Source organism: Monodelphis domestica, chromosome 2 (assembly GCF_027887165.1).
Source record: "Monodelphis domestica isolate mMonDom1 chromosome 2, mMonDom1.pri, whole genome shotgun sequence".
NCBI classification, from domain to species: domain Eukaryota; kingdom Metazoa; phylum Chordata; class Mammalia; order Didelphimorphia; family Didelphidae; genus Monodelphis; species Monodelphis domestica.
The window spans coordinates 277,076,230-277,101,662 of NC_077228.1; the positions used below are offsets into that span (position 1 = coordinate 277,076,230).

The 25,433-nt window shown below is 46.4% G+C and overlaps 1 protein-coding gene across 8 annotated transcripts in view; it reads right to left on the reverse strand.

Annotated features, from left to right (window-relative positions):
- Positions 1 to 12,859: 12,859 nt before the first annotated feature.
- The window catches only part of BTBD9 (BTB domain containing 9), a 550,633-nt gene continuing 538,059 nt past the window's right edge, over positions 12,860 to 25,433 (reverse strand). For all 8 annotated transcript variants that reach the window (XM_056818165.1, XM_056818162.1, XM_056818164.1 and 5 more), the window contains one exon: positions 12,860 to 16,903. In XM_056818165.1, coding sequence (XP_056674143.1) covers positions 16,553 to 16,903 — 351 coding nt within the window. In that variant the 3' untranslated portion in view covers positions 12,860 to 16,552. The remainder of the gene's footprint in view (positions 16,904 to 25,433) is intronic.

Here is a 25,433-nt window from a genome sequence, read left to right on the forward strand (position 1 = left end):
ATGAGGAAACTGAGGCAAACAGGGTGAAGTGACTTGCTTTTACTCAATAAACAAGACTTAGTTTGGGGCAGATCTTCTGCAGGGGTAGGAGCTTTGTTCTTGCTCTCTCAAAGTTTGGGGTTGGGGGGGTGGCTAGGTGGCTCAATGGATAGAGACCAGGCGCAGAGACGGGAGGGCTGGGTGACCCTTCTTCTGTTTTCGAACCCGTATTGACTCTCAGGGAGAAGGTGAGGGTTTTAAAAGAAGGAACGGAATGGAAGGCTCTCCTGGCCGAGCCCGCATCTCCGCCTAGGACCCGCTCTCGGCTTTCCCTCCCTCTCCCCACCCCTCAAACCCCCACCAATCAGGATGGCCAGTGTTGGCCGGGCTCCGCCCCGTCAGGCCCGGTAGAAGGAAGACGCTGCGGGGCTTTTTTCCGGGTCCTGGGCACGAGCGGAGGCGCTCCTTCTGCCTCGTTTTATTTTATTCAGGGTTAAGTTTCTTCCGCCACGTTACAAATAACAAATCGGAGCAGATGAGCCTCGGCTCCGGCCGGGCGGTTTCTGGAGGGCCCCCGGGGCGCGCCCGCGCTGTAAGGCAGCACCACAGCCTCCAGCACCCCTGGGCGAAGCCCAAACCAGGAATCAAACGGATTTAGGAGCGATCTAATCGGATAAAGAAAAACGTGCCGGAACTCCGATACTGTTAACGTGTGGTTTTCTAAATCACTAGAGGCAGCCCCAAAGCTTGTCACCATTTCTATTTTGTGCAATGACGGACGTTCTAATGAAATTGAAGTACCATAGATTGGGGGGCAACGAGATGCCTCAGGGGATAGAGAGCCAGGCTAGAGACGGGAGGTCCTGGGTTCAGATGTGACCTCGCCCTTCCACTCTTCTGCCTTGGAACTAATACACAGGATTGAGTCTAAGATGGGAGGTGAGGGTTAAAAAGAAGCTCTATTACCTTATGGGATGCAGCCAAGGCAGTACTTAGAGGAAAATTCATATCCCTGAGTGCATATATTAACAAATTAGGGAGGACAGAGACCAAGGAATTGGAAATGCAAATCAAAAAACTTGAGAACCAACAAATTAAAACCCCCCAAAAGAAAACCAGAGATCCTAAAAATTAAGGGAGAAATTAATAAAATAGAAAGTGACAGAACTATTGAGCTAATAAACAAGACTAGAAGCTGGTACTTTGAAAAAACAGACAAAATAGACAAAGTACTGGTTAATTTAATTAAAAAAAGGAAAGAAGAAAGGCAAATTAATAGCATCAAGGATGAAAAGGGGGATCTCACCTCAAATGAAGAGGAAATTAAGGCAATCATTAAAAACTACTTTGCCCAACTATATGGCAATAAATTTACCAATCTAGGTGATATGGATGAATATTTACAAAAATATAAATTGCCTAGACTAACAGAAGAAGAAATAGTTTTCTTAAATAATCCCATATCAGAAATTGAAATCCATCAAGCCATCAAAGAACTGCCTAAGAAAAAATCCCCAGGGCCTGATGGATTCACCAGTGAATTCTATCAAACATTCAGAGAACAGTTAACCCCAATATTACACAAACTATTCGACATAATAAGCAAAGAGGGAGTCCTACCAAACTCCTTTTATGACACAAGCATGGTACTAATTCCAAAGCCAGGCAGGCCAAAAACAGAGAAAGAAAACTATAGGCCAATCTCCCTAATGAATATAGATGCAAAAATCTTAAATAGGATACTAGCAAAAAGACTCCAGCAAGTGATCAGAAGGGTCATCCACCATGATCAAGTAGGATTCATACCAGGGATGCAGGGCTGGTTCAACATTAGGAAAACTATCCACATAATTGACCACATCAACAAGCAAACCAACAAGAACCACATGATTATCTCAATAGATGCAGAAAAAGCCTTTGATAAAATACAACACCCATTCCTACTAAAAACACTAGAAAGCATAGGAATAGAAGGGTCATTCCTAAAAATAATAAACAGTATATATCTAAAACCATCAGCTAATATCATCTGCAATGGGGATAAACTAAATCCATTCCCATTAAGATCAGGAGTGAAACAAGGATGTCCATTATCACCTCTATTATTTGACATTGTATTAGAAACACTAGCAGTAGCAATTAGAGAAGAAAAAGAAATTGAAGGCATCAAAATAGGCAAGGAGGAGACCAAATTATCACTCTTTGCAGATGACATGATGGTCTACTTAAAGAATCCTAGAGACTCAACCAAAAAGCTAATTGAAATAATCAACAACTTTAGCAAAGTTGCAGGATACAAAATAAACCCACATAAGTCATCAGCTTTTCTATATATCTCCAACACAGCTCAGCAGCAAGAACTAGAAAGAGAAATCCCATTCAAAATTACCCAAGACAAAATAAAATACTTAGGAATCTATCTCCCGAGACAAACACAGGATCTATATGAACACAACTACAAAACACTTTCCACACAACTAAAACTAGACTTGAACAATTGGAAGAACATTAACTGCTCATGGGTAGGACGAGCCAATATAATAAAAATGACCATCCTACCCAAACTCATCTATCTATTTAGTGCCATACCCATGGAACTCCCAAAAATTTTTTTTACTGATTTAGAAAAAAACATAACAAAGTTCATTTGGAAGAACAAAAGATCAAGGATACCCAGGGAATTAATGAAAAAAAATACAAAGGAAGGGGGTCTTGCAGTCCCAGATCTCAGACTATATTATAAAGCAGCAGTCATCAAAACAATTTGGTACTGGCTAAGAGACAGAAAGGAGGATCAGTGGAATAGACTGGGGGCAAGCAACCTCAGCAAGACAGTATATGACAAACCCAAAGATCCCAGCTTTTGGGACAAAAATCCACTATTTCATAAAAACTGTTGGGAAAATTGGAGGACAGTGTGGGAAAGATTAGGCTTAGATCAACACCTCACACCCTACACCAAGATAAATTCAAAATGGATGAATGACTTGAACATAAAGAAGGAAACTATAAGAAAATTAGGCGAACACAGAATAGTATACATGTCAGACCTTTGGGAAGGGAAATACTTCAAAACCAAGCAAGAATTAGAAAGAATTACAAAATGCAAAATAAATTATCTGGATTACATCAAATTAAAAAGTTTTTGTACAAACAAAACCAATGTAACCAAAATCAGAAGGGTAGCAACAAATTGGGAAACAATCTTCATAAAAACCTCTGACAAGGGTTTAATTACTCAAATTTATAAAGAACTAAATCAATTGTACAAAAAATCAAGCCATTCTCCAATTGACAAATGGGCAAGGGACATGAACAGGCAATTCTCAGCCAAAGAAATCAAAACTATTAATAAGCACATGAAAAAGTGCTCTACATCTCTTATAATCAGAGAGATGCAAATCAAAACAACTCTGAGGTATCACCTCACACCTAGCAGATTGGCTAACATGACAGCTATGCAAAGTAATGAATGCTGGAGGGGATGTGGCAAAGTGGGGACATTAATTCATTGCTGGTGGAGTTGTGAACTGATCCAACCATTCTGGAGGGCAATTTGGAACTATGCCCAAAGGGCAATAAAAGAATGTCTACCCTTTGATCCAGCTATAGCACTGCTGGGTTTGTACCCCAAAGAGATAATAAGAAAAAAGACTTGTACAAGAATATTCATAGCTGCGCTCTTTGTGGTGGCCAAAAACTGGAAAACGAGGGGATGCCCTTCAATTGGGGAATGGCTGAACAAATTGTGGTATATGTTGGTGATGGAATACTATTGTGCTAAAAGGAATAATAAAGTGGAGGAATTCCATGTGAACTGGAACAACCTCCAGGAAGTGATGCAGAGGGAAAGGAGCAGAACCAGGAAAACATTATACACAGAGACTAATACACTGTGGTATAATCGAAGGTGATGGACTTCTCCATTAGTATCAATGCAATTTCCCTGAACAATCTGCAGGGATCTAAAAAAAATACTACCCACAAGCAGAGGATAAACTGAGGGAGTAAAAACACCGCTGAAAAGCAACTGCTTGACTACAGGGTTGGAGGAGATAAGACTGAGGAGAGACTCTAAATGAACACTATAATGCAAACTCCAACAACAGGGAAATGGGTTCGAGTCAAGAACACATGTGATAACCAGTGGAATCATGCGTCGGCTATGGGAGAGGGAAAGCCGGGGGGGGGGGGGGGGGGGGGGAGGGGAGGAAAAGAAAACGATCTTTGTTTCCAGTGAATAATGTATGAAAACGACCAAATAAAATAATATTTAAATTAAAAAAAAAAAAAGAAGCTCTATTCCGTGACATCTGTTCCACGATAGCACAGTGTGTGTGTGTGTGTGGGGGGGGGTGTACAGTACGCTGGAAGGGCTGCTGTCCATTGGCTTTGCAGGGGTTGTATGACTTTTAATTCTCCGTTAACATCAGGCAAGTCTCCAGTGAAATGCCACAAGGCTCTGTGGCAAACCCTGGGCAACATTTTTGTCAAGTCATTTGTTGGAAGACGGGCTAACCAAATCTGCAGGTGACACCAAACGGAGAGGAATAGTCACTCTGGCATGAGAGCACAGCGGTGGCATTCTGGGCCAAAATCAAAGTGACTTTGAGCATAATTAATTAAAACAATTAATTGTTATCACATGTCTACAATGCACTAGGCACCACCGGAGGTGGTGGGGATCCAAAGACAAAAAAAGGAAATCATCTTGCTCCTCAAGGGGCACCTGTTGTTGAGGGAGATCATCCACAGGGAGAAGTGAAAGTCTTTGATAAATCAACTGCAAGCCAGTAGGGAGGGCAGCTGTTTTGGCAGAGATCTAGGCTTGCTAGCTCAACACCACTAAATGTGACCCAACAATACGTTGCCCTGGGTTTGGGCTCTTTTTCTCTCTGGAAAGTCTATTCATTGCAACAGACTAAAAAAGAAGAAAGAAGGGGAAAGGGAATTCAAGAAAAGTAGTGGAAGTATCATCCATCAGTCTGAGGGGAGGAAGGAAGGAAGGAAGGAAGGAAGGAAGGAAGGAAGGGAGGAAGGAAGGGAGGAAGGAAGGAAGGAAGGAAGGAAGGAAGGAAGGAAGGAAGGAAGGAAGGAAGGAAGGAAGGAAGGAAGGAAGGAAGGAAGGAAGGAAGGAAGGAAGGAAGGAAAGAAAGAAGGGAGGGAGGAAAGAAGGAGGGAAAGAAAGAAGGGAGGGAGGAAGGAAGGGAGGAAAGAAGGGAGGAAGGAAGGGAGGAAGGAAGGGAGGAAGGAAGGAAGGGAGGAAGGAAGGAAGGAAGAAAGGAAGGAAGGAAGAAAGGAAGGGAGGAAAGGAGGGAAGGAAAGAAGGGAGGGAGGAAGGAAGGGAGGAAAGAAGGGAGGAAAGAAGGAAGGAAGGAAGGGAGGAAGGAAGGAAGAGTGTACTCTGTGTTCCATCCACACTTTAGTAGCTAGATCGATAAGCCACCCAGTGACTATGGGAGATGGTCACAGAATGATGAGGGGAGATTCAAAACGTGTCTCCCAATATAAATAAGAAGTGAAAGAATGGGGAGTATTTAGCCTAAAGAGGAAAAAGAGGAAGGGAAGCCCTGGCACCTCTGGAGCTCACGGGTATGTGCATTGCTGAAAAGTCTTCGAAAGTGTAACATTTTCAATCATGACGATGTGGTGAGTCTGTCCCGGGCAGAAGCAAGTAGATTTTTAAGTCTCTGCCGGGGATGGGGTGGCAGAACATCCTCTGACCCAATGATACCACTAGGAGGCCTTTATCTCAAGAGGTGAACAGGAAATGGAAAAGCCCTGCCTACCTGCAACAATCTTTACAGCAGCACTTTCTGTGGTAGTAAAGAACTGGAAGTAAAGTGGGTGCTCGTAGATAGGGGAGTGGCTGAATCAATTGTGGTACAGGAACATTGTGGTGTGGCAAGAAATGATCAGAGGGGTGAGGGAGGTGGGAGGGAATAGAGTACTTCTGGGCTCTCTTCTAATTCAAGATTTCAGACTTGTGCTCAATTGTTACCATGAGAAGGAGTCTGTGTGAGTGTCTGCTGATTCTCTGTCTCAGCTGTGTTTGTTCCAAGCCATCCGCATCCAGGGTAACCAGGAGGAGCTGATGATGCCTTGGGGGTGGGATTTGAGAGGGATGGTGTTAAGCAGGAGATCTGAGAGGGTCAAGTAAGCAAAGCACCCTGGTCTATGGCTTTGGAAAGACCCTTGGAACTCTTGACCAGTGAGGAAAGTGTCCCTTCGTCCCACCCACTTATTTTGCAGAAGAAATGGTTCCATTATCTCCCTGTCTCTGGGGGAAGAAAGGCTGTGGCTCCCTGGGACCTCCAGGTTCCCCAAGTGCTCAGCTAGGCAGACACCTCATGGAGCTTAAACAAACTCCATGCTGTTTGTGCTGGCTGAGCCTCCATGCCTATTGGGCCTACAGAATGCCCCCCTTTCTTCTACCCGCTCGCTGACTTTCCTGAAGCCTTAGCTCAAATCCTCTCTTTGGCAAGCATCCCTTTTCAGTCCCTCCAGTGTCCTTCCTTCAGCACTGCTGATGCTTTCTGGCTGAGATAACCTTCCATCTCCTTCCTGGAAATCTTGTAATTAGTTGTTTACATGGCGTCTCCAGAGTTAGAAGGCTGAGCTCCCGGAGGGGAGGAAATACATTTGCCTTTACATCCCCAGCATTTAGCCCAGGGCCTAACACATAGTGAGTGCCGAATTGAAGAGGGGAGAAGCCACATAGGCAGGTGCGTGGGGAAGGTCCCTTTGGCAGCTGAGGGATGGAAGGAAGCAAGGGAGGGAGGGAGAGAGGAAGGAAGGGAGGGAGGAAGGAAGGAAGGAAGGGAGGAAGGAAGGAAGGAAGGAAGGAAGGAAGGAAAGAAGGAAGGAAGGAAGGGAGGGAGGAAAGGAGGGAGGAAGGAAGGAAGGAAAGGATAGAGGGAGGGAGGAGGAAGAGACTTGAGCCAGGGGGAGGCCAATCAGTGGCCCATTGCAATGACCCTGATGTGAGACGATGAGGACAAAAAGTTGTCTTTTTACTTTCTGAGATCTTAACCACATCCCTCTTATAGAAGTGCATGGCAGGATTTTGAAAACGCAGGTACGAGGCTCCCCAAGTTTCAAGGGTTTTTCCTCCCTGCTCAGGTCATTTTTGAAAATGATGAAATAACATCTGTGCGTGTATCTGTTATTCATGTTTTTTCTTTTCTTTTTATTCCTCTGTGTGTGTAAGAAAGAAGGATAATAGGCATCTTTATAAAAATGCACAGAAAGACACCTAGACAAGTAGGACACCTTTGAAAGCTACAGGTTAAACTTACTAAATACTTAAAAGAAAAGCAAGATGTGTCCCATACAAAAAATTGGAAAATGAGGGGATGCCCTTCAATTGGGGAATGGCTGAACAAATTGTGGTATCTGTTGGTGATGGAATACTATTGAGCTCAAAGGAATAATAAAGTGGAGGAATTCCATGTGAACTGGAATGACCTCCAGGAATTGATGCAGAGTGAGAGGAGCAGAATCAGGAAAACACTGTACACAGAGACTGATACACTGTGGTTCAACTGAACATAATGGACTTCTCTAGTAGCAGCAATGCAAGCATCCAGGACAGTTCTGAGGGACTTATGAGAAAGAAGCTGTCCACATCTAGAGGAAGAACTGTGGGAGCAGAAATCCAGAAGAAAAACATATGATTGATCACATGATTGGATGGGGATATGATTGGGGATGTAGACTCTAAACGATCACCCAAGTGCAAATATCAATAATATGGAAATAGGTCTTGTTCAATGACACATGTAAAACCCAATTGAATTGCATGTCAGCTACAGGGTGGGTGAAGGAGGGGAGGGAAAGAACATGAATCATGTGACCATGGAAAAATATTCCTAATTAATTAATTAAAGATTTTCAATTCTAAAAAAAAAATGTGCCCTAGATAAATCTTCAGTTTCATTGACAAGTCTCTTTTTTCTTTTCTATGGTGTATATGGAAATACCTATTTGATGTGGCATTGTTAAATTCAGCATAAAAATAATTAAAAAAAAAAGAGGGAACAGGATATCACCAGCATCCATCCACTCCAGGATGGATCTCTAGGGACTCTTCTGGTTTCTTCTGAGTTTCTGAAATAGATTCCCACCTCCTTATTTTTTCCTATTGGATGATTCAAACAAGCTGCCCAAGGACAAATTGCTTTGCTGTTTCCTAATTCTCTTTGGTAGAGTGTGGCTCAATTCTACTATGGTAGAGAGTTGGGGGTTGGAAGGTGAGGGAAAGTTTCCAAAGATAAACAAGCCCACCCCTTCTCCATCCTCACCAAATAATAAAATATTGAATAAAAAAGTTTGTTGGTGAGGAATTCAAAACAGGGGTGTGTGATCTAAGACACAAATGTTTTGGGGAGCCCATCAGGTACCTGGACACCCATGTGCAGAGGGATGGAACTCCTGCTGACCTTAATTCTGGTCCCCACACACGGGCAGGTACAGGGCTATCCCTGTCTCCTTTCTCTAAGGATGAGCCTTTTCTGGACAGGAAAGGAGACTCTCTATAGGGAGGGCCCAGAAGGCCTCTCTCCTCCCCGACACTGATGGAAGCTGTTGGCCATGGGGACAATGCTGGGCCTGGCTTTGACCTGCCGCCCTAGGACAATGGCCAGAAAGTGGTATTGTTTTTCAACAATAAAAAAACCTTTATTGGCCTTTTGTTTTCGCTTCCCTCTCCTTCCTAGAGCCAGGCCCTTGTGAATGCAGCACTGTCTTGGCTATGTTTCTGTTGGCTGGGGCAGAAATTTCCCAGTGTCCTCTTGGCCTTTCCCCTTCCCCAAACTACCTTCACCTTAAGGGTGATGCCCTGACTTTGGGCCTGGCTTTGACTCACGAATATACCCGTCCCACATGTGTGCTGGGAGTGTCAGAGGGGCTGTCCCGCCAGGACCAGGGACTTCGAGCCAAGACAGTGCAGATAGATCACACAGGAAGAACATCAGGGCAGATTCTGTGCCTTGGAAATCTGTTCGGGCTGGAGACCAAGGCCAGTGGTTATTGCCCCCCCTGTGAAAAAGAGGGCGAGTGCTGGTGTCACTTAACCACCGTCTGCCTCAGTTTCTTCATTTGTAAAATGGAGATAATAATACTAGCACCTTCCTTTCAGTACTGTCGTGAGATGATAATTATAAGGTGCTTGTTACACAGTTAGTGCTATAGAATAATCATGATGATCAACCTGATATTCCCCAGTGAGAGCCGCTATCCTTGTTTCTTTAAAACATGATTAAACTAGGGTGGGAGGGAGTGACACTGGCCAGAGAGGTTCTTCTGGGGTTACTGATTTCTTTCCACAACGTCCCAGAGTTGGGCTGCAGCTGTGGCCCAGCAGCTCCGCCGCCCTGGTGGAAGCTGAAGCTGGGCTCTGCCAGGCTTGCACGCTGCTTTCCCCCAGGGGAGGAGCTGAAGAAGCAGAGGAGAGACTTCCTGCAAGGGAGGAATAGCCTGGCCTACAAAACCCACCGGGAAGGAAGAGTGACAGCCTGCTTGACTGCTCAGCTAGAGGGAAGCCTCTACCGTCACTTTAGAATAAAAAGGAAGGAGGGAACCAAATCAACCCAGTCTGACCGCGTGGGTGCAGTTCCCAAACCCAGAGTCCTCCACTTCTTGGAAGAAAGTGGATTTTCTTACTCCCTCTTTTGGGAATGCCCAGGAAGGGCTATTTCTGAAAGAGAAAGCCTGATCAAAGAGGGGAGGAAACAGAGCTTCCTGCCTGGAGCAGGGCAGGAAGGATTAGGAGGTTTGAGAGGGGAAGAGGACAGAACCGGCCCACAGAGCTGGGTGTGAGCCTGACAATTTCCGATGCTCTGCTCTAAAATGACCTCAGCGGGGCTCCTCTTGGGTTCCCCCCTCCCTTTTTTGCCTTCCATAATGGCCACTCAGTATCCTACTGTTGCTTTTTTATCTGGACATTTTATTTCCTGAAAGGGATAGAAAAGAAGGACATTTATAGGAGAAATAAGGAGAAAAAGCACTTGAGAAGCAAGGTATTTCCAAAATGACCTGAGAGAAAGCAGCCCGTGTGGGCAAAAGGAAAGATTTTTCCTTTTCCTGGAGGCAAATTCGGCTGTCATTTGTCTGTTTTTCGGACTTTTTTGAATTTAGCTGTCAGAGAACGGTTCCCAGTCATTGTAACACGTACCAGGCCACGCAACATGGCCTGGTACAATGGGCCCTTTGTGTCATCCCAAGTGGCACCTCCAGAAGCATCGCTGGGTGACCCCCAGGTCCCTGGATTGGGAAAGGTTTCCCCACTGCGGAGATGGGGAGAAGGAAGACTCTGGGCGGTTGGGGATGGGCTGCCCCCGAGCTACACTCTTCTTCCCTGCTTGGAATGTGACTCTGGACACATTAGTCCTTCCCATCTGCAGCTTCCTGGAGAAGCCCAAGAGAGGAGGCAGGCCAGTGAGGAGGCTGGGCCTTCCCGACACCCTGGGATCCGACGGACAAGCCCAGACACATTTGGGGAGGATTCTTTCCTTTCTCAAAAGCCAACCTACGAAGCGGACGATGAACTTGGGCTCCGGTCTTGGTTCTGTTTCTTGTAGCCGGTCCGTCTCTGTTTCTTTCTCTTCTGTAAAATGAGGGCCTGGACAGGTCTCTGAGGAGCCCTTCTGGCTTTGGATGGAGAGTCTTTAGAGGCAGCTGGCTAGCCCAGTGGATGGTGACCTGGGCCGGGAGTCACGAAGACCCAAGTTCAAATGCAGCCTCAGCTACTATCTGTGGCCCTGAAGACATCTCTAGCTGCTTCAGTTTCCTCAACAGCTTATGCCCAAGTTTCTTCTTCCTCCGGGTGGCGCCCTGCCCCATCTCTGGGTGCCGTGACTGGATTTCAGAGCGCCGGAGGCCTTGGTGCCAGCACCAGGGAGAGCTCAGGGTGTTCTGAGGAGGAGGAGGAGGAGGAAACAGGCACCACAGGTGTGAGGCTGCCCCCGCCTTCCCCTCCTCCCTCCCTTTCTGCTATAAATACCCACGGATGCAAATGATACGCGCTACAAGATATTTATCATAAATTACAGGTGGTGATTGTGAGTCTAGGCCGGCGGCCCTCCAGGGAGAGGTTTCGGTTAAAAAACCCCCAAGTGGTGACTGGAAGAAGGAAGGGGGCTTTTCAGAACCCAGCCGGAGGGGCGGGGCCCAAGGGGGGGGGGGGCGCGGCAGGACCCCGGCTAGGAGCTTGTGCTCCAGCAAGGAGTGCCCCGTGGGGCTGGCCGCATAGTGCTTCTCCTGGCAGAGGATCTGGTGAACGAGTCGGCCTCGTTAGGAAGAGCGGGAGGCAGGGCGCTCTAGCAGCGCCCATCAGGACCCACCCTCCAGGCTCTCGAGGCCAAGGAAGGGAACCTTGCGGAGAGCTGAAAGGAGCCTCCTTTGGGGAGGCCTCAGAGTTCAGGAAGAGGCGACTTGAACAGGGTTGGATGCTCCTAAAGTCCGAGGCCAGGCAGAGGGGAAGGCAGAAGCCTTTGGGCGAGTCCTCGCTCCGCCAGGCTCGCCTGTAGCGTAGAGCCCTCCCGGGCTCCTTCTAGCGCTCCGATCCCCCTGCAGCTTTGCGGGATGACCGGGGGGCCCTCCGTGTGCGGGATCCGATCCCCAAACTCCCCTGGATGATCCCGGCCCCTCCCCTCCCCGGCCCGGCGCCCGGGCAAACTAGAATGATGGACGCCGCAGGGGCGCGGATCCATGAACTCCATTTTAAATTCCGGGGCCGCTAATGAGCGCCGAACTCCAGCTGGAGCTGTTGTCAGGATAAACACTCCGAATCGACCGCTGCAGCTGCAGAAATAAATGGGGCTCCGAAGGCCGCTCCCGGCCGCTTGGCTGCTCCCACAGGCCCACACGAACCCGGCGGTTACTCTTCACTTTCGGAGGGGGGAGACTGAATTTTTTTTTTAAAGGAGAGAACAGGAAGCCGCTCCCGAACTCCTCTTGGAGGGAGACACATTTAATTTTCATTTCTTCCCCTCACAAGAGAACTTCTTAATTGAGCTCTGACCGGGAGGACTGTTAGCGAATGTCCTTGTGTGGGAAATAAAGGGCCCTCGTGGCCGCTGTCGATCGGACCGACTTTTTGCCTTTGCTTTAGGAAGCGTGAGTGATTTGGGTTTTATTTTCCAAGACATGAAAATGGACGCGGGCCTGCTTCCGGGGCCACAGCCTCAGGGCAGTGCCGGGCCACCTGCTTCTCCCCTCTCCTCCCAAAGCCACTTTGTGTTCGTGTAGCCACGGCCTGTTGGTGGAGCTTGGAAATAATGCAGCAGAGTGAGGCCCATCCCTCCCAACCGGGGCCCGAGCCTTCCTTCCCCCCAAAGTCAGAGAGGGACGAAAATGGGAGATGGACCAAACCTCCCCGTGTTGTGTGGTAGCAAATCGGTGCAGGGAACAATGAACACCTGATTAGGGAATAGCTAGAAAAACGAATGGACTAGCATTTTGCAGCAAGATTTGACGTATATGAGGAATTTAGAAAGACATGGCAATGTGTAGGAATTTAGGCAGAGCAAGCAGATTCCAGAAAACCAGAAAGTTGCACATATAGACACACATGTATAATGACTAACGTGTGTAAGTCAAAACAATCACTAAAAGGAAGCTGGTCTGAGAAGAGATAACGCAGCCTCCCTTTCGTGGGGCAGAGAAATGAGGGTGGAACATCGTGTGTGCACACAGGGTCGGTTGGTTCTTTGTTATTTTTGCTTGTTTTTCTTTGTCACAATGGAAGGCAATCTGTGGAGTGTGTGGGAAACGACTGTAAAGACAACAGTTTGGATAAAAACCCTAATTTTTGCAGTCGCATCATTCACTGAAAATAATCTACCCTTCCCCCAATTTCCAAGGAATAAGACACAATCTGTTAGGGATCAGCAGTTCCTTTAATTGAGGGAGCTGGGGAGAGCAGGGAGTGACATTGTTAAGAGAAATAGATGGGATTCCACATACCATACCATAATGGTTTGAGCAAAAATTCAGATGAAGGAAATGAATCAGTGCATAAAGGGGGAGGAGGGAGGGGCAGGGCTGGCAGAAAGGGCAGATAAAAGACTGGGTGATTATTGCTATTTTTAAGTTTGACGTGCCAGGCACAAACTTCCCTCCACTTATGGGTAAACCAGCGTCCCTCAAATGAAATTGTTCCCAGCTCCGAGACCTGCAAAGGGCCCAGGACGTCCCGACAGCCGCTGGCACTGGGGCCTGCACACACACCTTCTCCCAGGCCTGTCTCGTGCCTCTCTCAAAGCCCCGCAGTGTTTCAACCGTTCCTTCCTTCCAGGAAGTGGATGTCTCATGCCGGCTCCCCTTTACAGCAGGGTCAGCCTCGGTTTCCCCTTACTGATTCCATGTCCTGACCTTGCCACCCTCTTCCTCCTCCTTGCCTGCTGCCCAGCTAAGGCACCAAACCCCCCTCGCTCTGTGCTTTTCTGATTGGCCCCCGCTGTGGACAATCTTTTAGAGTGCTGCCTCCGAAAACATCCCAGGCCCTCCCTCCCTCCCGCATTCTCTGGGCTCCCTGTTGGAGTTCACAGCTTCTGTGGGCCAGGCTGGAGTGGGTCCTGGGCCGGGATCCTTCTTACTGCCTCTGGAGCATTATGGGCACAGACCATGGGAGGGTCAGCATTGGCCAATTCATTCCTGAGGCGCTTTTCTGGGCGCTGGGCATTCTCAGGATAATGCATTTGGAAATGGTGCTCTTTGAGTTCTCCTCCAAGGTGGCTTCTGGCCCTGGGGGGCTCACTGACATTTCTCTAGGCCTCTCTAAACAGAAGGCTGGTCACTCGTCTCCAGGGCTGGGTCTGACGCTGCCCTTCTCGTGCCCCCAAGGATGGATGAGCATCCACGGAGGGGAATTGGGTCCCTTCCTTTTTCACATCTGGGTAGTCCGCATTAGCTAAGTACCTGCTGTTCTAGCCACTGCAACGAGCCGGGGAGGGGGCGAGGGAGGACACCCGGGCTCTCTCCATCCTCTGGATGGCTTCTCTAGAGTCCAGTGAAACGTCAGCGTGCGGGGCAGGACCAGCACCCCAAGGGGAGACGGCTGCAGTGGCTGACTCCTGGTTCAGAAGGTTCTATTTTGAATTTGGACATTTTCATAGGTAGCCGGAAACTTCTCCCACAAATAGTCAGTAATGCTAAGGAAGGGCAGGTGAGTGCGGCTGGGAAGTTGTGCTGAGGGGGTGCTGTGGGGGGAGGGGGACCGTGACCCTTTCTTCTCCTAGCTTTATTTCCCATCTTTCCCGAGAGGGAGGAACAAGGGAGATGCCCAAAGCTAGGTACTCATCCCTATAAAGGTTGCTTTAATGTTCAGAATGAAACTTTTGCCTCAGCAATTTCAGAAATTCTTAATTCCAACCTATAAGATGCCTAAACTGGCTAATTTGGTTTCCCCATCCAGGAGCTTGGCTCTGTGAGGCCCGGGCTATCTGAAGCCCAGTAAAGTGCTGAGCAGACAGGAATTCTTCACGTTAATTGGCAACTGGGGGTTGCATCCAAATCCCAGAAGACTGTCACCCCCTCCAGGGAGGACCAGGCAAAATAACTTGTTAAGGAGATTCATCGTATTGAATAACACTATCGACGTGAGAATGCCTATGATTCAAAGAGTGGGAAAATGGGCAGAGTGAAGACCACAGATCCTGGGGGAAAGAGAGTGGGCTGAAGAGGATCAGCTCCCTACTTGCAGTGACCCAGCTAGGTGTCTGGAAGTCAACTTTGCAGGCCAATTTCTGACCTGCTTTCAAGCCTCTCATACCTTTGCTCCTCCTCCTCCTCTCCCTCCATGCTACCTCTTCTTGCCTTGGCATCTCTCTGCTCTGTGTTGACCTGTGTTCAAAGAAAAGGAAAACCTTTCCATTTAAGATGTAGTTTGATGCTATTCTACTATTTCAGAATTGATATATCACTCAACATGAAACTAAATCAGAAGAAAAAGCACATTTAATTAGCTGACCTGTTGGATCTTTCTATATTCCAAGCAATATGTTTTCCAGATTCCAGAAAGAGAAAAATACTCAAACCAAAGCAAACCCCACTTTTTTTTTCTGAGCTGGGTCCTCGCTGATGTCTCCTGAATCCAATACTTTACGAGACAGCAGGTTTTCTTAAGCTTTCCTGAAAGCACTAACTTCCCTCTCTTTAGCCCTCACCCTCTTCCCCCTATTCCCAGCCCCCCCCCCAGAGCAGACTTGGAGTTCTCAGTGAACAGCACTTGGGGCTGGAGAGAGAAGTGATTATGACCGTGAAGATGGCAGGAAGCTCTCAATTTAAACAAAAAGCAGACAATAATCTGATCAAGTTATAAAGGATAGTTAATGCTGAAGGGGGAATTGCCAAGTAAGAGACAAGACCAAGGCAGATCAGGCTACAATAGTCAAATGAGATCATTTTTTATGAAGATTAGGAAGAAAGCTTCTGATAACAGTCTTTTAAAATCCCCAGTTGAGTATTGTAGGCCACAAAAACTCCCTTAAAAAAAAACAGACCTTAATTTCAAATTCCCAGTTTTGTATTCCTGGTGCCCATCATTAGCAGGAATGTGGACAAAGACAGGAAGCCCTGCACCTGTAAGGATTCCTGCGGAAACTTCAACCAAACAGAGCAGAATACATATCTACATACATCTACCTACAGCTATAGATAGAGATATACACACATGTATATTTTCCAGTAAATTAACAGGCGCTGTGGCTGTTTATGTGCCAGAATCCCAAAGTTGAAAAAAAAGCTTCTGGTTGCTCCAGATACATTTCAGGAATGACAGGTTAATAACTCTGCAATTCAAGTGATTATTAACTATGGTGTCCAAAGACTGACTTCCTCATTGTATATTTTGTTAGACCTCCTTGAAGGCTTCTCCTTGTCAGGCCAGGTGCTGCAATCAGCTCCGTCTGGGCCTCGTTTCAAAGACATGCTTGATATTTTCCTACTCTACCCCATGCATAACTGTTCAGAAATAAGGGAGGGGAATTACTGCCTCAAAAGGGACTTGGAAAAAAAATTACCATCTGAGCTTTTCAAAGAGATCTGGAACACCTATGATTCAGCAAATTGAGAATAACTAAAAGAAATAAAAATCATTTAGTTGCCAGGGCAATGTGTTCCATAAAAATAAACACTCCCACCAAAAACCCATTTCCTAAAGGGTGCCTCCAGGTAATAAATGTCTGATGTATTCTCTTCCCAGTCTAGTGTTCATATGCCATTTCTGTATTCCAACACGGGTCTGCCTATTATTTCCTTCCGTTCCCTTTGCCTGGGTTAGATTAGAGAGGTAGGGTGTTAATGGTGGACTTGATGAAGATTGAAGACCCATTTTCTCCCCCTGGAGACGGGTCTGATTTGAACAAATTGAGGCAAGCGAAGCAGCCCCCTTTCTGTCCTTGGGAGAAAGCCTGCTCTTTTTCCATTTTTTCCAGGCAGGCCTGCTCCCCTTTGGAAACAGCAGCAATAGGGAAAAAGTCATACAATCATTCCTGCCCAACAAGGACAAGGACTTCCTAGTGTCATTTGGGCCCAAACCAAGTCACTGCATCCTCCTCCCCTTTTCCTCCTTTTATTGGGGTTGAACAGATGATCGAGAAGTGGGTCCTGGGAGGGACTGGTTAGAGTTGTTGCTGGAGGGTCGAAGTGAGAAAGGGACCAGCTGCTGCCCCCTGGGGCTCTCTTCTCCTGCTCCAGCTGCTGCTCCAGCTCCAGCTGCTGCTCCAGCTCCAGCGGCTGCTCCAGCTCCAGCGGCTGCTCCAGCTCCCGCTCCCGCTCCTGCTCCGGTCCCCGCTGCTGCTGCTGCTGCCCCTACTGCTGCCCCGACGGCTGCCCCACCTGCTGGTGCTGGGGTTTCCTCCGTGCTCTCCTCCTTGTGGGTGCTGCTCTGCTCTGGACATTCGAAGTGCACACAGTGGAATACCTGGGAGGAGAGGAGACAGAGGGGAAGAAGCGGGTGAGTGGCAGCCAGAGGGGCAGACTCAGCGCCTTGCCAGGAGAGCGCAGGGAGTCGCGGACACCCTTCAGGTTCAAAACGCTTCAAGTTGGTCGGACACCACCCTGAACTAATTAGCTCTTTTCGTAAGATTCAGGCAGTTCTGAGCTTTGCCTCAACGTTTCCTTCCTTTTGGTCTAAAATCCTGAATCTCCTTTGTTCTGGGCTTTTAGGCTTTTACAGCTTGAGGTTGGGGACATTGAAATAGACCGGCCCCAACCCAGAGCCCAGAGCAGGCCTCCAAACGCTCTAGGACGCCCCGTGCCTGATCTCCCCCTAAGGCCAAAGCAAAGAAAGTAAGACGGCTGAAGAAACAACACAGGACAGCCAGTGCCTCTCACGAGGGCAGTTCAGGCACGCTGAAAGCAGTGTCAACGGCCTCTATCATCTATGACAAACCCCTTTGGTCCAAGAGAGCCAGGACTGCCCTGGGAGAGGGCGAAGCTGCCTGCCTCCCTCCATTCCTGGGCAGGCGCCCTTAATGATGAGCAGGGTCAGAGATGAAGCTGTGGGATTAAGGGGGCAGGAGCTGCCGCTAACAGCCCTGGGAAGGGCAAGAACCCACCTTCTACTGTCTAAGCAATTGGGAGCCGGCTCTTCAGGCCAGGGTTGAGGGGGGCTCTTATTCTCTGGCTCTTCAGGCCAGGGTTGAGGGGGGCTCTTATTCTCCGGCTCTTCAGGCCAGGGTTGAGGGGGGCTCTTATTCTCCGGCTCTTCAGGCCAGGGTTGAGGGGGGCTCTTATTCTCCGGCTCTTCAGGCCAGGGTTGAGGGGGGCTCTTATTCTCCGGCTCTTCAGGCCAGGGTTGAGGGGGGCTCTTATTCTCCGGCTCTTCAGGCCAGGGTTGAGGGGGGCTGTTAATTCTTCAGGTACCCGACTTTTTGTGTGTATTGTGTGGTAAAACTTCTTTGTGGCCGACGGCGTTCAGGCGGGCCTCTGGAGGCTCGGGGCTAGCTTCCCAGACATGATCTGTGTGTTCCTGTATTGTACATGTTCTGAAGGGATGCCCTGAATTGTGCTGAGTTGCCCCAAATCTTGAGCACAGAGGGCACGGGCAGCCCCTGAAATGATGAGGCTAGTGACACCCCCGTGACCCTCTCTATTTCGGCAGTCATGTGCATGTGTGGGTGGCAGGCCCTTGGCCCTTGGGGGTCTTGAGATCTGGGGTCTAACTCTGGCTCTGCTCTCTCTGTCATCAGAGCGGAGTCATTTCCCTCTCAGGCCTCAGTTTGCTCATCTCAGGCCTGGGGTGGACTCTGTGGGGACACTTCTGATTTCAAAGATATTGTCTGGGAGATAAGACCAACATACATGAAACAGAAACAACACAGAAAACCTCCAGATGCATGGAACGGACGATTACAGGAGCTCAGAGGATAGGAAGACTGATAAGGCTAGAGCAGGAGGGGAAGGCTTGCTTCACAGAGGAGAGGGCTCTCGACCCGGTGAAGGATGAGGAGGGCCTGGACAAGAGAAAAGGGGCATACCTGGCAGGGGAACAAGACAAATGCAAGCAGGAAGCTGGATGGACGCAGTAGTTGGTCCGAGATAACATGGTGGGAGGCTGCCAGGGAGGTTTTTATTTTGAGAAGGTTATGAGCATGATAAAAGTAACATTCTAGGAAGATTAATCTGGCAGCTGTGTACAAAACAGATTAGAGGAGGAAGAGACTTCAGATGAGGCTAAGAGGCTGCTGTAGTTAGCCAGGAACAATGTGGTCCTGGCCTAGGATGCTAGGCAGAGGGAAATGTGGAAGGGGATAAATAACAGACATTTCAAAGGAAAAAGGAATGGGGCAGGGACAGCTAGGTGGATCAGTGGATTGGAGATGGGAGATCCTGGGTTCCAATCTGACTGCAGACACTTCCTAGTGCATGACCCTGGGCAAGTCACTTAACTCCATAGCCTACCCCTTACCATTCTTCTGCCTTAGAACTGATACTTACTATTGGTTCTAAGGCAGAAGGTAAGAGTTAAAAAAAAAAGAATGGAACTTATTGACATCACAGGGGAAAGAGGAGAGGGATGAGTCAAAGAAGATTCTCTGGTTTTGAGCCTGGATGCCTGAGAGAACAACAGGTGGTACAACTGGCACACATAAGTTTTCTCTTAGTGAGAAGCCCAGGCCACCTGCAAATATAGCTGGTGCTTAATACTTTGGCCTTTGATTTTCTCAGATTTTGTTTCTGAGGAATTAAAAGTCCCTTTCCACATGTCCCACCCACACAGCCCCTTCTACTTTAGAATAAATTTTAGGGGCGGGGAGCAGACAAATACATTATCAAATTATATAATATATTTAAAATAGAAGTTCCTTTCTTTTCTTCCAACATCTGTCTCCCCCACATTCTTGCTCCAACTTAAATCTTATTCTTTTAGAACTCAAAAATTTTAAAATCTTTCATAAAAAATTAGCTGTGCCCAAGGGAGCTTCTATCCTGCTCTCTTTTTCAGTTTTTCCAGTCTCCATTTTTGTCCCCAGACCCTCTAAGAGCTAACTTCCTTCTTTCCTTAAAGATAATGATGCCAATATGTTGTCCTTTCTGACAATTTTCCGGTTGAAGCCTTCACTGTTGTAGAATTCAATAGATTCAGCTAACATTTATTAAGCAACTGCTATGTGTCAGGAAGTTGAGCTGTAAAGATACTACAGAATTCCTGTTCAAGGAGCTTATTGATTGGGGAGAAGAGAAAAATACATACAGAAACAACTGATAAATGTCAGAATGAAAGAAGTAGGGGCAGGAAAGAGAGTGACCTTGGGAGAGGAAGAAGGTGGACAGCAGATATCATTTGAATAGAAAGAAGGGTCTCTCTCTCTCTCTCTCTTTCCCTCCCTCCCTTCCTTTCCAACCTTGCCCTCCCAACTTGGACTCTATATCAGGTATTGGTTCCGAAGCAAAAGGGTGGTAAGGACTAGGCAATGTAGGTGAAGGGACTTGCCTAGGGTCACACAGGAAGTGTCTGAGGCCACATCTGAACCCAGCACTTTCCTTCTCAGTCTCTATCCACTGAACTACCTCCTCCTTCCCCCACAATCTTTCTTAATGATTGGGTCTGGAGGGTTCCGTTGCTTAGAATCTATACCAGAGATGTCTACAGTTATCCAAGATGTAGATGTCAAGATGCTTTTGTTTCCAGGATCTAGAATCAATGCTAGGCCCAATTAGGGACTAAAGATATTCTTCAAGTACAGTAGGTTGGAATCAGTCAACTTGTATTTATCAAATGGATACTACATGCCAAGAATTGTGCTAAATGCTACAGACAGAAGTAAAAAGTGGCAAAAAAATCCCAAGAGAACAAAAAATCAGTCTCTGCTTTCAAAGGGTTCACAATCTAATGTGACAGTCAACATGCAAGCAATTGTGCATAAACAAGCTATATTCAGGATAAGCTGGAGATAATCAATAGAGGGAAGGCATTAGCATAAAGGAATTTCAGGAAAAGATTCTCAAAGAAGATAGGATTTTAGCTGGGACTTGGAAGAAGCCAGAGAAGCCAAGAGGCAAAGCTGAGAAAGGAGAATATAGGGTACAGCCAGTAAAAATGCCCAGGGTTTGGAGACAGTGTTTAGTTCAAAGGATAGCTTAGGCATGGAGTGTCTGTATTGCAGTATGTGGGGGGGAATAAGGTGTTAGGAAGTCTGGGAAGGTGAAAAGGGGTTCAGTGATGAAGGGCTTTGAAATGCAAACAAAGGATTTATATTTGTCTTGGCAGTTAAAAGGAGCCTTTGGAGTTAAAGGAATTGAGCATTTGTGAGGAGTAGTGGTGGTGGTGGTGGGGAGTGGGAGAGTTAGATGGTCAGATATGCTATTTAGAAAGATTGCTTTGATAGCTGAGTAGAGGATGGATCTGAGTTTGAGGGCCTCCCGGAGGCAGTGAGACCCACCAGTTCAGGAATGAAATGTAGGGCCTGTACCTACGCGACTGAGGTCATAGCAGATTAGGATGAGGTTTCAAAAGGGAAGTGGTTGTGACAATCAGTGTCAGCTATAATCAATCAATCGGCATTTATTAAGCACCTACAATGTACCAGGCATCATGTTAAGTGTTGGGATACAAAGTAAATAAAAGACAGTCCCTGCCCTCAAGGAGCTCCCAGACTAAGTGGGGAAGTGAATGCGGACTAATAGGTCTAAACAATCCATGATCAAGATAAGTAGAAAATGATTAGCAGAGGAAAGGCACTAGAATTGAGAGGGGATGGGAAATGCTTCTTGCAGAAGATGGGTTTAGTTGGGACTTTTAAGTTAGAGAAGGCAATAGGTGGAGATACACAAGGCCATGGGGAACAGCCAGAGAAAATGCCGCGGCCTCAGAGATAGAATGTCTTGTTCTTGGAACAGCCAGGAGGCTGGTGAGTCCGAGTACTGGAAAGGTAGGAGGCCGCTAGATTATGAAGGGCTCTGAATGTTTGACAGAGGATTTTGTATTTGATCCTGGAAGTGAAAGGGAGCTAAAGGAGTTTTTTTGGGGGGTGACAATGATGGGACCTTGTGCTTTTGAAAAGACATTTTAATGTTGGTTGGAATGGAGAGGGGAGAGGCTTGAAGCAGGCAGACCCACCAGCAGGTGATGGGGCAATAGTCCAGGTAAGAGGTGATGAGAGGGGGCAGTGTCAGGCGAGAAGAGGGGGGGGGTGTTGGGGAGATGTTTCAAAGGTGAAATCAACAAGTCTTGTCTTTTGGCCCAACTACAGAATCTTGTCTTGGTATCCCAGGAAAAGCTCTGGGCTGCAAGTTAGAATCCCCATACATCCAGCTCAGGCACCACAAGACATCACATCAGAGAAAGACATTACAGCCTACCAATTATGGATGGAAAACCCATTGTTGGAAGGTAACAAAGAGGATTCTGACCGGACATGGTTCTCTCAGGGCTTACAATCTGTATTTTAAAACCTTCAGTTTTAACTAGATTTAAGCAGAGAGAATTTGCAAATCCTTGACAAAACCCCAGGTCTAGTGGGCAGGAACTATTCCAGTAGCATTTTTCAAAGTTCTAAAACCTTATTCTATCAGGTTCATTTTTTTTTTGGATTGTTGTTCTTTGTTTATTCTGACTAGCTCAAGTCAAAGGTAATTTAATTCGCTAACAGTTTTCTTTCAAAATATATTGACATTTTGGTTGTGAAGCCCTAAATGATTTAGTTGAGAGCTTTCTTCTCTTTTCACTCAGACACTACCTCCACTATATATGTCCTCCGTCACTCCTACCTCCACACAAAGAGACACCCCTAAGCTTTTTTTTTGTCCCTCTATCATCCACTCTCTGGCTCTTACTGCTAGCCTCTTCCTGGCTCTTTCCCCACTGCCTACAAACATGCTCGGGTCTCTCCCATCCTCAAAAACACTTACTTGACCCTTCTACATTCACTATTATCCCAGATCAAAATTCCTTGAGAAGGCTGCGCACAGGAGGTGCTTCCACTTGGGGCTATTTAAAATAGTAAAATCACCAGCACAAGAATGTGAAAAAGGTGGCACTGAACAGATGGCAAAAAGGACATTTGTTTACAGCATGACAGCTGAAACCAGAAGGCAGAGCACTGCCTTGTTCAACCTCTGCTGTGAACATGGACATCAGACGACTCAAACATGTCTGAGACAAGTACTGATTTTGGGGTCACACATAAATTTTAGCAAATGTGCAGATATGGAATCTGAGAATAATGAAGATAATTGTACTTCACTTGATCTCACCAGCTTCCATGAATGCAAGTCATTACTGGAGGTCTAGAAGATAGCTTAAACTCAACATAGCCAAATCTTAACTCCCCCTCCCCATTCTAAATTTCCTTATGGCTGTTGAGGGCAACTCCCCCTCCCCCTCCATTCTTTGTCTTCACTATCTCTCATTCCCCAAAGAATCCTTTGCTAAGGCCTATCAATTTCACCTCTGCAACATCTCTCAAATATACTCCAGTCTCTCACCACTTCATGACTGGACTATTTTATCAGCTGGCTTGCTGGGTTGGCCTGTCTCAAGCAGTTTCCCTCTCCAGTCCACCCTCCATTCATTCATCCATTAAAGTGATTTTCCTAAAGCTCAGGCCTGACATGTCACACTCTCCTATACAATGAACTCCAGTGGCTCTCCTTTACCTCTAAGATCAAAGACAAAAAATCCAGCTTGGCATTCTCAGCCCTTCACATCTAGCTCCAACTCCCCCTACCTTTCGTCTCCCTTTGACCCTCCCAGACCCATTGGATTCAGTGATGCTGGCCTCCAGGCTGTTCCACAAACAAAATACTCCCCTCAGCTCTGGGCATTTTCTCTGACTGTCCCTCCATGCTGGAATGCTCTCCCTTTGGACTTTCCTTCAAGTCCCAACTAAAATCTCATTTTGTACCTTCCTAATCCCTCTTAATTCTGGTGCTTTTTCTCTGCTAATTATTTCCTATTTTTCTCATATGTAGCTTGTTTTTATGCATTTGTCTAGAGGGCAGGAACTGTCTTTTGTCCAGTGCTTGGTACAGTGCCTAGCGCAGAGTAGGCCCTTAATAAATGCTTACTGACTGACTGATCTGGCCATTTACAGAAAGGCCTGCTAACTGGAAACAGACATATACAGGATAATTCACATAAGATGTGAAACTTTAAACACTTGATGGGAGGCACTGTGGGTCTAACATAGCCTCACATTATTAGTGCAAGCTTTCAAAAGCCCCTGATGATCTCTAAGAGCATTAGAACGACCAGTTCATCTTTATGAGGGCTCCAAGGCTAGTCTCTTCCTAAAACTTGTCACTGATCATGCTATTATCATGATCAGAGAATAAGGAACACAGAGACTGACAGAATCTAGGAAATTCATCAATGGGACCCTCATTCTGTTTTATTCTCTTACTTGATATGATTCCCTATTTTTGAGGGGGTTGGGCAGGGCTGGGAAAGAACTCGGAATCTTGTAACCATGGAAAAATATTCTTCATTAATTAAATTAAATGTTCAAAAAAATAAAACATTTTTCTACTCTTCAATATTATCGTAACCCTCCCTTCTTAATGTTATAAATCATTTATCTCTTTCTTCTATAGGGATCACAAGATCACAGATTTAGAGTTGGGCTGCACCTAGGAAATCCTCCAGTTGAGTCCTATTATACATTTCTATAAGTATTTAATGAGCTAGGTGGTGATTAGCAAGAATAATACTGATAATTCCTATTTATATAGAACTTATATTACCAGTCACTGTGCTAAACTATTTACAATGATTATCTCATTAGATCTACACAACAATGCTGGGAAGGAGGTCTATTATTATTCCCATTTTGAAGTTGAGGAAACTGAGGCATAATGAAGTTAAATGACTTGCCACAAAGCCCTTAGCCATAGCTGAACTCAGGTCTTTTTGATTCTAGGTCCAGTGTCACCAGCACCATAGCTATGCTTTAGGGAAAGACAAAAATAAAATTACTGCTCCCACATGTAGCATCTGGGTTTTAACCAATAAAGAAAATAAGGCCATTTTTCTGAGAATAACATCATTTATTAATGGAGGCAGGTAATTCTACTAACAAAGAATGGATCTTTCCCTACTCCCCTTCTTCAAAAAGGCTTCCCCCTCCCGCCCAGTCCTCTCCCTTGTAAAGGGAGTTGTGTCCTTTTTCTGGTTGGTCTGACAACTTGACTTTTAGCCCTCCTCTTACAGTCCCCATTGGTGGACATTTTGAAAGAGGAGGGGGCTCTGTGACCTCAACTCCTCACTCATTACCTCATCACAGGGTGGGCATTGCCTAAATCAGAAAGAAGCTGACACCACAGCAGTGGCTGGTTTAGGGATGTTCAAATGAGTCATAGTTCTTGATGGCTGATGAGCCCTGCCTTTAATCCTTTTAAGATCTTATCAAAAGACAAAAGAGATTAACCCAGATAGGGGATGGAGGTAGGAGGCTAAGAGGGGAAATGATTTCATACTGATATATTACTACTAGTAATACACAATTCAATATTAATTTTTCTCACAAGGAACTTATTCTTCGGGGGAAAAAAACACCTTATAGACATAAGAACATTCAAAATACATACAAAGAAAGCACAAGGTAATTTTGGGGGAGGCGCACTGGCAACTGGGGGAACCAGGAAAGACTTTATTTATATAGGAATACTTAATTTACACATGGTACTTAAGCTGAACCTTGAAAGTAGAGATTCTAGTTGGCAGAAATAAAGGAGTGAAGCATGCCAACTAAGCATGAGAGACTGCCTGGCAAAGGCTTGGAGATGGGAGATGGAATAAAACATAAGAGGTATAGCAAGTAAGTCTATTTGGCTGAAGTCAGATTTGAAGGGGTTGGAGACATCAAGAAGAAGAATTTGCATTTTATTTTAGAGCCAACTGGGTGCTTTCTGAGCCAGGGAATGTCATGGTCAGAGTAGGGAAGGTTTGGTAGCTAGAAGGCTATTTCAACAGTTCAGATGAGAGGGGATGAGGGCTTAAACCTCCATAG